Source organism: Canis lupus, chromosome 22 (assembly GCF_003254725.2).
Source record: "Canis lupus dingo isolate Sandy chromosome 22, ASM325472v2, whole genome shotgun sequence".
NCBI classification, from domain to species: domain Eukaryota; kingdom Metazoa; phylum Chordata; class Mammalia; order Carnivora; family Canidae; genus Canis; species Canis lupus.
Window position 1 is genome coordinate 3,312,341 of NC_064264.1, and position 14,296 is coordinate 3,326,636.

Here is a 14,296-nt window from a genome sequence, read left to right on the forward strand (position 1 = left end):
GCACTAAACCACTGAGCCACCCAGGCTGCCCTCTTTCGGCTTTTCTTTCATAACCTGGGCTTCTACTAATGATCACAACAGGTTTTTAACTGTTTTAGCTCACAATGCACAAATTGATGCTGCTAATATAAATGCATTTAGTTTATCGATCTTCAGGCGCCCAAAACACACTTAGCAATTTGCTTTATGTATGAGAAGAAACAAAACCCTGTTTCCTTAGAATCTAATTGAGAACATCTCATTCAAACCAGTTTGTACTGGTTGCCTAGGGCTACTGTAATTAATTGGCGCAAACCGGAGGCGCCTGGGTGGCACAGTCAGTTGAGCAACCAACTCTTGGTTTCAGCTCAGGTTGTGATCTCAGGGTTTTGAGATCAAGTCCTGCATCATGTTCTACACTCAGCACAGAATCTGCTTGTTCCTCTCCCTCTGCTCCTCCCCCACCCCCACTCTAGCTCTCTCTCTCAAAATAAATAAATAAATTAATTAATTAATTTAAAAAAAAAGAGGTTGGTGAGATACTTTAACCATTCTCTTTCTGACATTGACTCCTTCCTTATCTCTGCCAGTCTTCCTGCTCCATCTGCTTTCTTTTTTTTTTCTTTTTTTAAGATTTTATTTATTTATTCATGAGAGACACAGAGAAAGAGGCAGAGACACAGGCAGAGGGAGAAGCAGGCTCCACGCAGGGAGCCCGACGTGGGACTCATCCCGGGACCCCAGGATCAGACCCTGAGCTGAGGGCAGATGCTCCACCGCTGAGCTCCCCAAGTGTCCCTGCCCCATCTGCTTTCTTAGGAGTCTCTACTTTCACTTCCTCCAGGAAGACTTCCGACCACTGCTGTCTTGTTCACCTTTGCAGGCCCAGCATTTAGTGTGGTCCCTGGCATGTAAACAGAGCTGAATAAATATTTGTTGAAAAAAATAAATGAATCTATGAAAGGAGGCCATTAGTGTTACCCACCTTTCTTTTGGGTTACTGAGAAGTGGTTAGTTTTCAACGATGCCTGGGGAATCTCAGGAAGATGAGACTTTATTTATAGAAGGTCTGTTCATACCAGGAAACCTTTCCATTGAAACCACACCACAAATATTTAAAGAGAATGAGATGTTGAACCTAAACTGTTTTTTAATTCTCAAGGCACAGGAATGTAGGGAGTTAAAGACAAATGCCATGATTTTAATTTAATTAATGATGTTAATTTAATTAACATTGAGCAATGTTGGATGGTGGAAATTTTTGCTGTGCCATGTTTTGGAATGAGGAGGATGGAGCTCTTCAGATGGAGGCTCCATCATGTAACTAGGACAGGGGTGGGGGGGTGAAGGACATAAGAGGCTTTATTCAGACTGTTAGCTTCTCTTGCTGTACAGAAGCCCCAGCTGGATTTACCAGAGATAACCTGGCTTATTAAAAGCAGTTTAGGGGCACGTGGGTGGGTCAGTTGGTTAAGCATGTGACTTTTGATTTTCAGGCCCTAATCTCAGGGTGGTGAGACTCAGCCCCACGTTGGGCTCCATGTTCAGCACTAAGTCTGCTTGAGGTTCTCTGTCTCTCCTTCTGCCCATCCCACCACCTCTAAAAAACCCAAAATTTAGTTTAAATGGCACATTTTGAGGCTTTGCAATTCATTTAAAAATTGAAGTGTTGTCTTAAGACCTAGCTAGTTGCTGGGAAACCACCTCTTCCCCCAATAGGTTTTTGAGAGGTAATTCATGTTTTCAAAAACCGTAAATGGTGTTTTTGAGATGGAGGCTTGATCTCGAATTGAGTGTTATTTTTACCTGGGATTAGGGTCTCTGAGGCTCATGCTCTGAAGTAGAATTTCAAGGTTTTTCGCTTCTTCAAGAGAGTTAGTGGATGTATGGGGCTTGTTTTCCTCTACTGACAGCCTGACTGCTGGGAGAGAATCACCTAAACCTGACTCCCTACCCCACTCTTAGTGGGTTTGACGTTGAACAACAGTCCTCAAAAACTTACTTGGGAGAGTGGCTGGGGAAAGGAGCCTCAGGACTAGTGTTTGTTGGGTTACAAAGTAACCATGACCACCATCGATGGAATATTCCATTTCTGGTTGAGGATTTTATAAATATTTGGAGTTGCTTTTGAGAAACCCCAAGGAGAAACACGGACAGAAAAGACTGAAATTATGGTTTTACCATTTAGAGGCAAAACGACAGAAAGCTATAGTTTGTTTCCAGCGCCTCTGGTGGTTTTAGCACCTCGGTCAACAACAAACGTGGAAACACTCACCGGGGCCCAGCCTGCGGCAGGCAGCACATCAGCACCGGCCGCCTTAGTGGGCAAAGGACAAGACCAGGGACAAAGTGGAAGGCCAAGCTCGCACTCAGGGGAAGCAGTACTTAGCAAAACACGCATCAACTCACGTACAGCAAGTTAGAAGATGACGGATGCTGTGGAAAAGGGCAAAGCAGGGAAAAGAGAATGGAAGGTGGGGGTCGACTGCAGTGAGGAAAAGGGAGTCAGGGAGGCCTGGGGGGCTCAGCGGGGAGCCTCTGTCCTGGGCCCAGGCTGTGACCCTGAGGTCACGGGATCAGTCCCACGTCGGGCTCCCTACATGGGGCCTGCTTCTCCCTCTGCCTGGGTCTCTGCCTCTTTCTGTGTGTCAAGAAAGAGAAAGAAAAAAAAGAAAAGAAAAAAGAAAAGAAAAGAAAGAAAAGAAAAGAAAAAAAAGAAAAGAAGAAAAGAAAAAAGAAAAGAAAAAAAAAGAAGAAAGAAAAGGAAGGAAGGAAGGAAGGAAGGAAGGAAGGAAGGAAGGAAGGAAGGGAGAGAGCCAGGTGGGCCTGCCTGGGGAAGGGAGGCTCCTGCAGGGAGTGAGAGGGGGACTACTGGGGGCCCCCGGGGGCAGGTGGGGACAGCAGGAGGGTGCCTGAGGCCCGGGAGGCCCGCCGCAGAGGGGACAGAGGCCAGCAAGAAGGGAAGGCCAGGGGGATGCCCGGGTGGCTCAGCGGTGGAGCATCTACCTTCGGCCCAGGGTGTGACCTCGAGGTCTCAGGATCGAGTCCCGCGTCGGGCTCCCTGCATGGAGCCTGCTTCTCCCTCTGCCTGGGTCTCTGCCTCCCTCTCTCTCTCTCTTTCATGAATAAATAAATTAAAAAAAAATAAAAATAATTTTTTAAAAAGTAGGGAAAGCCAGAGGAACGGTGCCGAGGGCCTCCCCGCAGCAGCTCCGGGTGGGAGGGGAGCCCTTGCAGAGGTGGGAGGCGGCGGGGCGGCCCCCAGGACAGGCACGGGGGGGGGGGAGGGGTGCACCTGCCATCGGCCAAGGCCCGGGCGTGGCCTGCGGGCCCAGGGGGTCTCTCGGCTCCTGGACGGTGCGCGGGCGGGGGCCAAGCAGCAGGGCGTCTGCACCGGGAGCACGAAGGCACCAGCTGGGGGCGGGCGGCTAGACCCGCAGGTGGGCTGTGCCTCGGAGCCCCGCCCAGGTGGAGGCGTAACACCCCCCCCCACCGCGCTAAGGGCAGCGAGGCGCCCCCCTTGCCCTGGGGCTCGCAGGCCACCTACACCCCAGGTCAACCCCGGGCACCCGCTTCTCGGGCGCCGGGTGGACCCTCCTCTCCTGAGCCTGCTCCTGGAGCACCCAGCAGCACCCTCCAGCACCCTGTAGCACCCTCCAGCACCCTGCAACACCCTGCAGCACCCTGGAGCACCCTCCAGCACTCTGGAGCACCCTGTAGCACCCTCCAGCACTCTCTAGCACCCTGCAGCACCCTCCAGCACCCTGTAGCACCCTCCAGCACCCTGCAACACCCTGCAGCACCCTGGAGCACCCTCCAGCACCCTGGAGCACCCTGCAGCACCCTCCAGCACTCTCTAGCACCCTCCAGCACTCTCTAGCACCCTGCAGCACCCTCCAGCACCCTGCAGCACCCTCCAGCACTCTCTAGCACCCTCCAGCACCCTGCAGCCCCCCGACGGAAGGCCGGGCTCTGGGCCAGTGGGCCGGCGCCTCTGCGGCCCGCTCACCCCCTGGAGCAACTCTGCCTTCCCCCAGCCCCTGGGTCGCTCCCCAGTGGCTTCCCCCAGCGGCTCGGCTGCTCAGGCCCGCAGGTCACTAGCAGTTGTCTGGAGGTCACAGAAGCAGCCAGGAGGCTGGTCGACAAGCCTGCGTCCAGGGGTCAGGTCTGCAGGGGAGGCCATTCATGGTGGCATTCAAGGCCCCTGGCCTGGGTGACCCGACCAGGAGGGAGTGGTGGACAGGAGGACCAAGATTGGGCGCAGGCCCCTGTGTAGGCGCAGGGTGGCCAGGAGAAGGCGGCCGGAGTCACTGGGAGAGGGCAGGAGGAAGGAGCAAAACGGAGAGAGCCCGGCCGGCTGGAAATCTGGAAATTGCAGCAGAGGACTGCCCTCCAGGACGCGGGAGGACTGAGGCCCCGGCGCCCTCACCTGCAGCCACGCGCTGGTTTCCAGGGACTGTTATACCCGTGGGCTGCTGGGGAAGCCAGGGTGAAAACTAATTGCAAAAAAAAAAAGGATCCCTGGGTAGCTCAGCAGTTTAGCACCTGCCTTGGGCCCAGGCTGTGACCCTGGGGTCACGAGATCGACAATGTCGGGCTCCCTGCATGGAGCCTGCTTCTCCCTCTGCCTGTGTCTCTGCCTCTGTGTGTGTGTGTCTCAGGAATAAATAAATAAAATTAAAAAAAAAAAAGAAATAAAACTAATTGCAACAGGTCTAAGGAGAGAGCGGGATTGAGAGCAAAATACCCAGCTAAGTCTGCAGGTGTTTTGCCGCCCGGGAGCAGAGAAGCGAGGCAGTCGCTGGTGAGGCAAGTGGGGCGAGAATGGTTGAAAAGCAGGGAAGTAAGTCAGTCGGAGAAGGACAAACATTATATGTTCTCATTCATTTGGGGAATATAAATAATAGTGAAAGGGAAAATAAGGGAAGGGAGAAGAAATGTGTGGGAAATATCAGAAAGGGAGACAGAACGTAAAGACTGCTAACTCTGGGAAACAAACTAGGGGTGGTAGAAGGGGAGGAGGGCGGGGGGTGGGAGTGAATGGATGACGGGCACTGGGTGTTATTCTGTATGTTAGTAAATTGAACACCAATAAAAAAAAAAAAAAAAAAAAAAAAAAAAGAAAAGCAGGGAAGTAGCAGCAGGCCCCGATGACAGCGGGGAGGGGGTGGCCTGAGGCTGCCAGGCCTCGGATAGCTGGGGCTGCGGGGAGAGAACCTTCTGTGGCCCCCAGCAGGGGAGGAGCAGGGGAAGGGCACCCAGGGCCTGAGACAGAGGGATTCCTCCTCCTTCTCAGTGAGTTAGAAAGCAAGGTCCCAGGTTGAAAGTGGGGATGGGGGAGGGGGGGTTTGGGGGAAGGTGTTGGAGGTTTGGAGAAAGAGGAAATGGTGGGAAGGTGCGGCGAGGACAGTGGGGAGGGCGGGAACAAGGGGGCACAGCCCTGTGTGCAGCTGCAGTAGCCCCCTGTGTGGTCTGGCCCAGGGAGTGGGCCAAATCAAGGTAAGGGCAGGGAGGTCAAGGGTGTATATGCAAGGCAGTGCTTAGAAATCTCCAGATGCCCGCCTGCAACCTCTCTGTTAGTCTGCTAAAACTCTTACAACAAGATACCACAGACCGGCTTAAATGACGCACACTTACTTTCTCAGGGTTCTAGAGGCAGGAAGTCCCCAAGATCAAGGTTTGGTTTGGTTTCTTCTGAGGTTTGTCTCATTGGATTGCAGAAGGTCCCCTTCCGGCGGCTGTCATTATTCTTTTCTTTTCTTTTTAATATTTTATTTATTTGAGAGAGAGAGAGAGAGCACACAAGCTGGGGAGAGAGGCAGAGAGAGAGGGAGAAGCAGACTCTCTGAGAGCAGGGGGCCAGACATGGGGCTCCATCCCAGGACCCCCCACCGGGATCAGGACCTGAGCTGAAGGCAGACGCTTAACCAACTGAGCCACCCAGGCATCCCTGCCTTCATGTATTTCTGTAAAAACACCAATCAGATTAGATTAGAGCCACCCTAACAGCCTCATTTTAACTTACTCACTTTGAAGGCCCAAATATAGTTACATTCTGAGGTTCTGAGGAACTGGGCTGTAAGGGCCTCATGACTGCAATTTTGAGGGCACACAACTGAGCCCATAACACCCTCCATCTACGCAATGAATCCCAGAGAATCATCTCAACACAAAGTTTTATTGTACTTTAACTTTCCACCCCTAGAATACAAAACTTATATAGATCCTTCCTTTGAGGCCCTTCTGGTGGAAGGAGTTGTTTTCCTAAGGGGCAGGGTTGGCATCCTCCGTATGCTCCAATGCTTGCAAACTTTTTCAATCCACAGTAAAAATATATAATTTATATTTGACCCGGTGCACACACACATAAATATGTAACTGGAAAGTCTGCACAGAGCAGTGCAATGTGTTTCGATGTCCAAGACAAATTTCCGTCCTTTTCCATTTTATATTTCAAAACCTCTATGGAAATATCTGTTAGGCATCTCAAATAAATCACATTGACACAGTTATATGTAAATAATAGCGTAGCAAGGAAAGAATTGACTATTGATTTAACAAAAAATTGGGTTCTGTGCATTGAGAGGACAGAAGAAGGGGAATGGGGCATGGAAGAGAGATGAAATCCTTATTCAGCGCAACAGGAAAGAGATTTCTAAAAGAGTTGGAAAAAAGATATAGAATGTATGCGAATTACTTTAAAATAGGGAAACAGGGCAGGCCGGGTGGCTCAGGGGTTTGGTGCCACCTATAGCCCGGGTTGTGATCCAGGAGACCGGGAATCGAGTCCCACGTCAGGTCCCTGCTTGGAGCCTGCTTCTCCCTCTCTGTGTCTCTCATGAATAAATAAATAAAATCTTTTATAAATAAATAAATAAATAAATAAATAAATAAATAATAAGGAAAGCATAGGAGAAACCGTGAAGAATGTCGAGCGTAGCTGCCAGTAGGGAGCTGGATATCCTTCATAGTTTCTTCTACGCTTTTGAGCAGTATTTCACTTTTTGATCTTTACATATATTGCTCGGTAAAAATAAAAAAATAATTTTTAAAATGCACATAATACATGTAGCCACCTATTTTGCTTACTCTTAGGGACAGGCCAGTGGAGTTTCTTGCTGTATGCTTCCATTCCACCTCTTACCAAAAGTTTGTAAACTTCTTTTTACTCCAAATCCCAAACTCTGCATTAGAAAGTGCTTGTATTTTAGACCAGAGGTTCCCAACCCCTTTTCGATGCATGAAGATATCTCTTTCTTTAAAAACAGAGACAGTAGTTCTGCAAAAGAAGACTGTCCACTTCGTGAACTATTAAATAAAGTTCATAAAAAATAAAAATAAAAAAATTAAGAGAGAAGACAGGATAAATAACCAGTGGCTAAGAGCACAGACCTTGGAGCCAGACTCTGTTCAGATCCCAGCTTTGGCGCTTATCAGCTGTATGATTTGGGGCAAGTCTCTGAATTCCTCTGCCTCCTCAGCTTCGTTATCTGTAACATAGAGATAATAACAATACTCACCTCCAGAAGGTGTTGTGAAAATTCATGGAGTTCATTTTTTTTAAGCGCTTAGACCAGTGTCTGGCATGTTAAATACGTAAAATTTCACAAGAAGGTAGTACTTACCCTTTTGAATCGATAGATTGGGAAACTAAATTCGGAGTTACCTGGAGTTATTTATTAACTATTAAAAATATATATGATATTCCTATTAGTTATAAAATAATTCGTATTTTCTTTATCACACCAGAATCTGCAGTTTGCCATAGAGTATGCCTGTAGGAAATGTTATTTCCTGTCAGTCTATGGACAACGTTCAATACGCATATGACTTTGTGATGAATCTGAGGAGGTCTGGCATTCACAAGACACATATACTGTCCATCTACTAACCCTCCATGCCTGCAAAGTAGGACCTATAATTGGTCATTTTTAAGTGATTAGGGTTCTAACTGATTGTATGTGGAAGCTACACTAATAGGATCTCCCCACTCCCTGCACCAGAATCATGCCCAAGATGAACCTATGAGAAGAAAACCAACACAGACTACAGTTGAGCCCCTCAGAAACTTAAGAAATCACTGACCAGAGCTGCTGGCAGGTATGCTTGGAATACAAGGGTCATTAGGAAGCTTAAATCTAATGTATTCCATTGTCTGAGAATGGACCATATTTAGAGAAGGGTTTAGCCAAGAGCAGAAGTAGGGAATGGTTGGAAAACAAAAGGTGTCCTCAGGTCTCTTGCATGGTCTGGGGACACAGATATTCCAATCTCTTTACTACAAACATCCGTATGCTATGTGGATACAAATCCTGATGGTTAAAAAAAAAAAAAAAAAAAAAAATCCTGATGGTTGCATTTTTTTAAAAAATCTATATTCATTTGTTATAATCCAGGTTTACCAAGCCACATTCTGGTGATAATTGGTCTTCCTGTATAAGTTTGTCCACAAGGAAAATTGTGCTTGGCACTAATATTTTTTATTGTAAATGAATAAATCAGCATTCTGGATTGTATAGCAGTTGCTATGAATGGTTTTGTTTTGTTTTCGCATGAGTCCCTGAGGAAATCCTCAAGTCTGGGTACCCAGCAGGAAGCAGGCTAAGCACCTCCAAGAGAACAGGCCAGAGGTCAGGATGACAGAATGAAGGAGACACTCCAAGCTGTTGTCTGTAGGTGACATCTCTCCATCTCATCTTTGAAAATCACAGCTTGGCCCCATACAGAACCCGCATCCCCAGTACTGTTGCAACTTTGGGTTTTCCTGATAGGGAGAGTTTCCAACTACATTGCTCTCTCCAGGAAAAGTGAGTTGAGGCGGAGTTTGGGCTTTCATTTGGAATCTGTGTTGTATTGATTATTTAAACCATTTTCATACACTACCTCTTACCTGCTATATTTACTCATTCACTTCCAACAGGCATCTTGATCAGTGAGCAAAACACTTTGTTGGGAGATAGATGGTTATAAAGATGGATTGTGAAACCGTAGAAGCAACCCCAATGTGTGCGGATGAATGAATGGATAAGCACAATGCGATGGCTATACGTTAGGGAATATTGTCCGGCCTTAAAAAGGAGGGAAATTCTGACACGTGCTAACACAGGGATGGGAGTGGAGGACATTAGGACATTACACTAAGTCAAATGACACAGTCCCCAAAAGACGAATATTGTATGATTTCATTTATATGAGGTCCCTAGAGTAGTCAAAATTTGGAGACAGAGGGTAGAACGGTGGCTGTCAGGGGCTGGGGCAGGAAGGAAGGGGGACTTGTTGTTCAGTGGACACAGTCCCAGTTCTGCAAGATGGAAAGAGGTAATGGATGATGGTGAAAGTAGCATAACCACATGACTATGCTTAAGGCCCCTGACCCTACACTTAGCCATGGTTAACACGGTCCGTTTTAGGTTATGTGTGTTTTACAACCATAAAGAAAAAGAGGCAGATGATGGCTCTTGTCCTATGGTGCTTACAACCCCTAGGAGAGGCCAAACAGGAGGGTGGGGCTAGCACTGTAGGGATGCACACTAAAGACGGTTAATACTGAGACCAGCCCATCTCACAAAGAAACTGATAGAAGGGGGCATCTGGGGGGCTCAGCGGTGGAGCACCTGCCTCCGGCCCAGGTCGTGACCCCGGGTCACGGGTTCGAGTCCCACATCGGGCTCCCTGCAGGCAGCCTGCTTCTCCCTCTGTAAATAAAATCCTAAAAAAAGAAAAAAGAAACTGATACAAGATGTAAGTTGTTATGCAAATTTCCCGACATGCTTAAAACCCCTCCCATTGGTGCTTGAGCCCTGAGCGCCCCGAGCCTGCTCCCAGGGCTGCACAGCGCCGCCGCCCGCAGTGCACCGCCAGGCACGTAGGGGGCGCTGCGGCCCCGCCTCTGCTCCGCGCCCCCCCCGCCCCGCCTCGGTGGCCCTCACTTCCGCTTCCGGAGCCCGCCTCCGCGCGCCGGGGTCTGCGCAGTCTCCGGCTTCCGGCCCGCGAGCAGCATGGCGGCGGCCTCGGGTGGGGAGAAGGAGAAGGAGCGGCCGGGGGGCGGCGCGGGCGCGGCGGGCGGGAACAGCACGCGGGAGCGGCTGCTGTCTGCGCTGGAGGACCTGGAGGTCTTGTCGAGGTAGGGGCGTCGGGCGGGCGGCCTGGCTGGAGTCGGGGAGGCGGCGCTCCGGAGACCGCGGCGGGGTCGTGGCCTCGAGGTCGCAGCCCCACGAGACCCGGACGCGGCCTCTTCCCCCCGCACAGCCCCCGGGGGACGCTTGATAGCGGCGGTGACCCCGGGACCCCGACACTGGGAGATGGGGGGAGGGGGGACCTGGGGGGCCGCTCGGTGACCTGCAGGGACACCCGGGACCTGACACTGGGAGATGGGGGAGGGGGGACGTGGGGGGGCGCTCGGTACCTGCAGGGACACTCCGGGACCTGACACTCGGTGATGGGGGAGGGGGGACCTGGGGGAGCGCTCAGTGACCTGCAGGGACACCCCGGGACCCCGGCACTGGGAGATGGGGGGAGGGGGGACCTGGGAGGGCGCTCGGTACCTGCAGGGACACCCGGGACCTGACACTCGGAGATGGGGGGACTGGGGATCTGGGGGGGCGCTCGGTACCTGCAGGGACACTCCGGGACCTGACACTCGGTGATGGGGGAGGGGGGACCTGGGGGGCGCTCGGTGACCTGCAGGGACACCCTGGGACCTGACACTCGGAGATGGGGGAGGGGGAACCTGGGGAGCGCTCGGTGACCTGCAGGGACACCCCGGACCCCGGCACTCAGAGATAGCTGTCACCTATTTCCATGACTGTGTTCCAGCGGCTAGGACCTAGTCAAAGCAGATGCCATCCTTTGTCTACAGAAGCCACTTAACTTGATTTCCATTCTACTCCTCTTAAAATCCATTTTCCAGGTAGCTTAGCAATTGCTTAAAAACATAAATCAGGTCATGTCATTTCCATTTAAAATGATGCATCAGTGGGGCGCCTGGGTTGCTCAGTCAGTGGGGCGTCCACCTTGGGCTCAGGTGGGTGCAGGGTCCTGGATTGAGCCCTGAATCCGCTCCTTCCTCTGCCTCCCCCTCCTTCATTTTTTTTTTTCTCTCTCAAAATAAAAAAATCTTTTTAAAAAAGTTAAAATGATCCAGTCGCTTTCCATTGTACCTGGAATGAAATGCTGATTCTTTACCATGACCTGTGAGGCCCTCACACAGCCTGGCCCACCCGCCCTCCGGACCCGTCCTCATTGTGTATCCTGCTCCTCGGTACTGACTGCTGTGTCCTGGCCACCCTTCCTCAAACCCATCTTTGGGCCCCTGAACCCGGCTTTTCTCACTTATAGAAGCCCTCCCTGACTCCACCAGTGTGAGTGGCCAGACAACTCACTGACACACTCTAACACTGCTTCAGTTTCTTCCCAGCCCTTCTTCTAACTCTGGTTTGATTTACCTGCTTTCTTGGTTTTTCTCTTCTGTATTATAATTTATTTTTTTTTTTTTTAAATTATTATAATTTTATTTCATCAGTTATATATATATTTTTTAATTTTTATTTATTTATGATAGTCACACAGAGAGAGAGAGGCAGAGACACAGGCAGAAGGAGAGGCAGAGACAGAGGCAGAGGGAGAAGCAGGCTCCATGCACTGGGAGCCTGACGTGGGATTCGATCCCGGGTCTCCAGGATCACGCCCTGGGCCAAAGGCAGGCACTAAACCGCTGCGCCACCCAGGGATCCCTGTATTATAATTTAAATTCCTTTGTTCACTTTCATAAGCTAGGCATCCAGAAAGTGCCTGGCACACAGTGGAAACTTAAATGTTTAATCAGTGGGTGAATGAAGACTTTCCATTGCCATATCCACTTTATTCATTAATTAGCTAGCTAGTGCATGCATAATGGTATGAGAACCTCAAAGTGGGGAAGGTTGGGTCCAGTTGGCACCATCCAGAAAAATAGTTTGAGGCTGGCAGTAAGGAAGATGGAAATATGAAGGTGAAAATAGTCTGGCGGCCAGTGAGAAGGTACAGGCTTTACTGGGGCTGACTGGTGGTGTCCTGTTGCTAATTGTGCATCTGTACCTCTTGCATAATTTCTGGAGTCCCATCTGTCAGCAAGTTTGAAACTAGTGTATCAGGATATTACCTGATACATATTTTATACTCCTCTTTATACTAGTTTTCATAAAGGAAAATTGGCATGTCTAGTAAATAAGCATTCCAGAAAGATAGGACTTTATTATACATTAGAATCCCTTAGTTGATACCTGTTTGGTTAATTAAAAATTTCAGTTCACATAGAAAATCATTTAAAAAATGATTCATCTACTCCTTAATTTAGGGGGTTTTCTTGCATAAACCACCCATAATGCCTTGTCCACCAATTTCTAGTGTGTTTCGTTAAAGTGAAATGAGGGGTGCCTGACTGGCTCAGGCAGTAGAGTATGCGACTTGATCTATGGGTTGTGAATTTGAGCCCCACCTTGGGCATAGAGATTACTTTAAAAAAAAAAAAAGTAAATAAACTTAAATGCTTATCAAGCAGTCTTAGGGTAGACTTGCTGAATTTTCATGACTTTGCAGTTCTTTGCAGGCAGCTGTTGAGTCTTTCCCAAGTATTCAGTTTAGGTTTTTATGGAAATTACTCTTTTCTGTTGACAGTCATATTTCGTTGGTATTTATGAAATGGATATTTAATATATTTAACTATACTAGTAAAGTAAAACTTGCATAACTGGATCTGGTAACAGACATAACTGAGTCTTGGTGAGAGAGTACCGCTTAGCTGATGAGAGCCCAAGCGCACGGTCACTGGGCAGGGGCTCTGAATACTCAGCATGCTGTGGGTGCCATGAATCTAGCAAGTCAGTTAGGTAGAGATCAGTTAATAAAGCTTCTGTTGTATTTTGCAAAGATGTTTTTGTTTTTCTTTTTTAGAGAACTTATAGAAATGCTGGCAATTTCAAGAAACCAAAAGTTGTTGCCGCCTGATGAGGAAAACCAGGTAAGTGGTTTCTTTTTATATTACAAACAAGAAATCCCCATTATTTGTGCAATTTCCCTATTTACATTTACTTTGTGTGAGAACAGGAAGATTGGATTCTGTTAAATTATAGATTACAATTTTTAAATTGATACTTCGAATCACTTACATAGGGTAACACTGCTTGAGAAGAAAAAAGTCTAAAGGTTTAGCAGTATTGTTTTTTCTTCTAGTTACACATTTATTCGTTTTTGTCTTTTGAATTAACCAACTAATAAACTTGTTAAATGGAGGTTAAAACAATATTTGAAATAAAAAAAGTTAATGCTGTCATAAACTACCTTTTATTATATAGACCTGGTTCCCCTAATGCAACTTGAGAAGTAATAGAAATTAAAGAGCATACAACTGTTAACAGAAGTTATTTTGTGGAGGTTAAATTTACATGTTTTTATTTTCTTTATTCCTTTCTGTGCTTTGTAATTTTCTACGGTGAGCAGATTTTTTTTTCTGATCCAAAACCTTTTTTAAATTAATTAATTTGTATTATTTATTTACTCATGAGAGACACAGGCAGAGGGAGAAGTAGGTCCTCTGTGGGGAGCCCGATGTGGGACTCGATCCCAGGACCCCGGGATCACAGCCTGAGCTGAAGGCAGACACTCAGCCACTAAGCCACCCAGGAATGATCCAAAAACTTTTTAAAGTTAAGAGGGCAAATGTCATTTTATGTGTTTTCTACTGTAATTTAAAAAAAAAAAAAAAGTTTTTTTAAAAGAAAACAGCTGGGAAAGATTAACCTTTTTAGTAACAGGAGACATCTCATAGATCTCTTCTCCCTCCTCTCTGCCCTATTATTATCTTAGTTTTATTTTATGATATGTTTTGAGGGCAGAGAAATTCAATTGACTGATAATAGAGAAGTATCATAAAACTTGTTTTCTTCAACGATTAATCCCTTCAGGTGGAGAGGGGGAATTAGATACGCTACAAGTAGTAAAAGCTGGGACTTTGGGGGAGATTAAAGTTGTTTTTAGTATGTTGTTTGTTTTTAGGAAAAGCTTATAGAGAAAAATGCTAATAGAGGAATGCCAGTCTCAGATACTTTATTGATAAATACATGTAAAATTAAGTAAGTACTTACTACAAAATGAAATATAGGTTTTGACTTTACTTCCCAGGCACACAGATTATTCAATAGGTCATAACCAAGACCTGCCTGGTCAGCACTAACTTTTCTTATACTTTTTAAGGACTAGCAGTTCTGTCCCTAAAAAATAACAGTACCTTGTCACATAAAGTTGTTGTGAGGATTTACGATACTGCATGTTAAGTACAAAT

General features: G+C 47.6%; 1 protein-coding gene across 4 annotated transcripts in view; it reads left to right on the plus strand.

Annotated features, from left to right (window-relative positions):
• Window positions 1-14,296, plus strand: part of MED4 (mediator complex subunit 4) — a 57,284-nt gene that overhangs the window by 32,274 nt on the left and 10,714 nt on the right. For 3 of the 4 annotated variants that reach the window (XM_049099231.1, XM_049099232.1, XM_025478310.3), the window contains one exon: window positions 12,910-12,976. In XM_049099231.1, the coding sequence (XP_048955188.1) occupies window positions 12,910-12,976 (67 nt within the window). Of the gene's footprint in view, window positions 1-9,943; window positions 10,103-12,909; window positions 12,977-14,296 lie in introns of those variants that run through there. The other variant, XM_025478306.3, reaches the window with a different exon arrangement.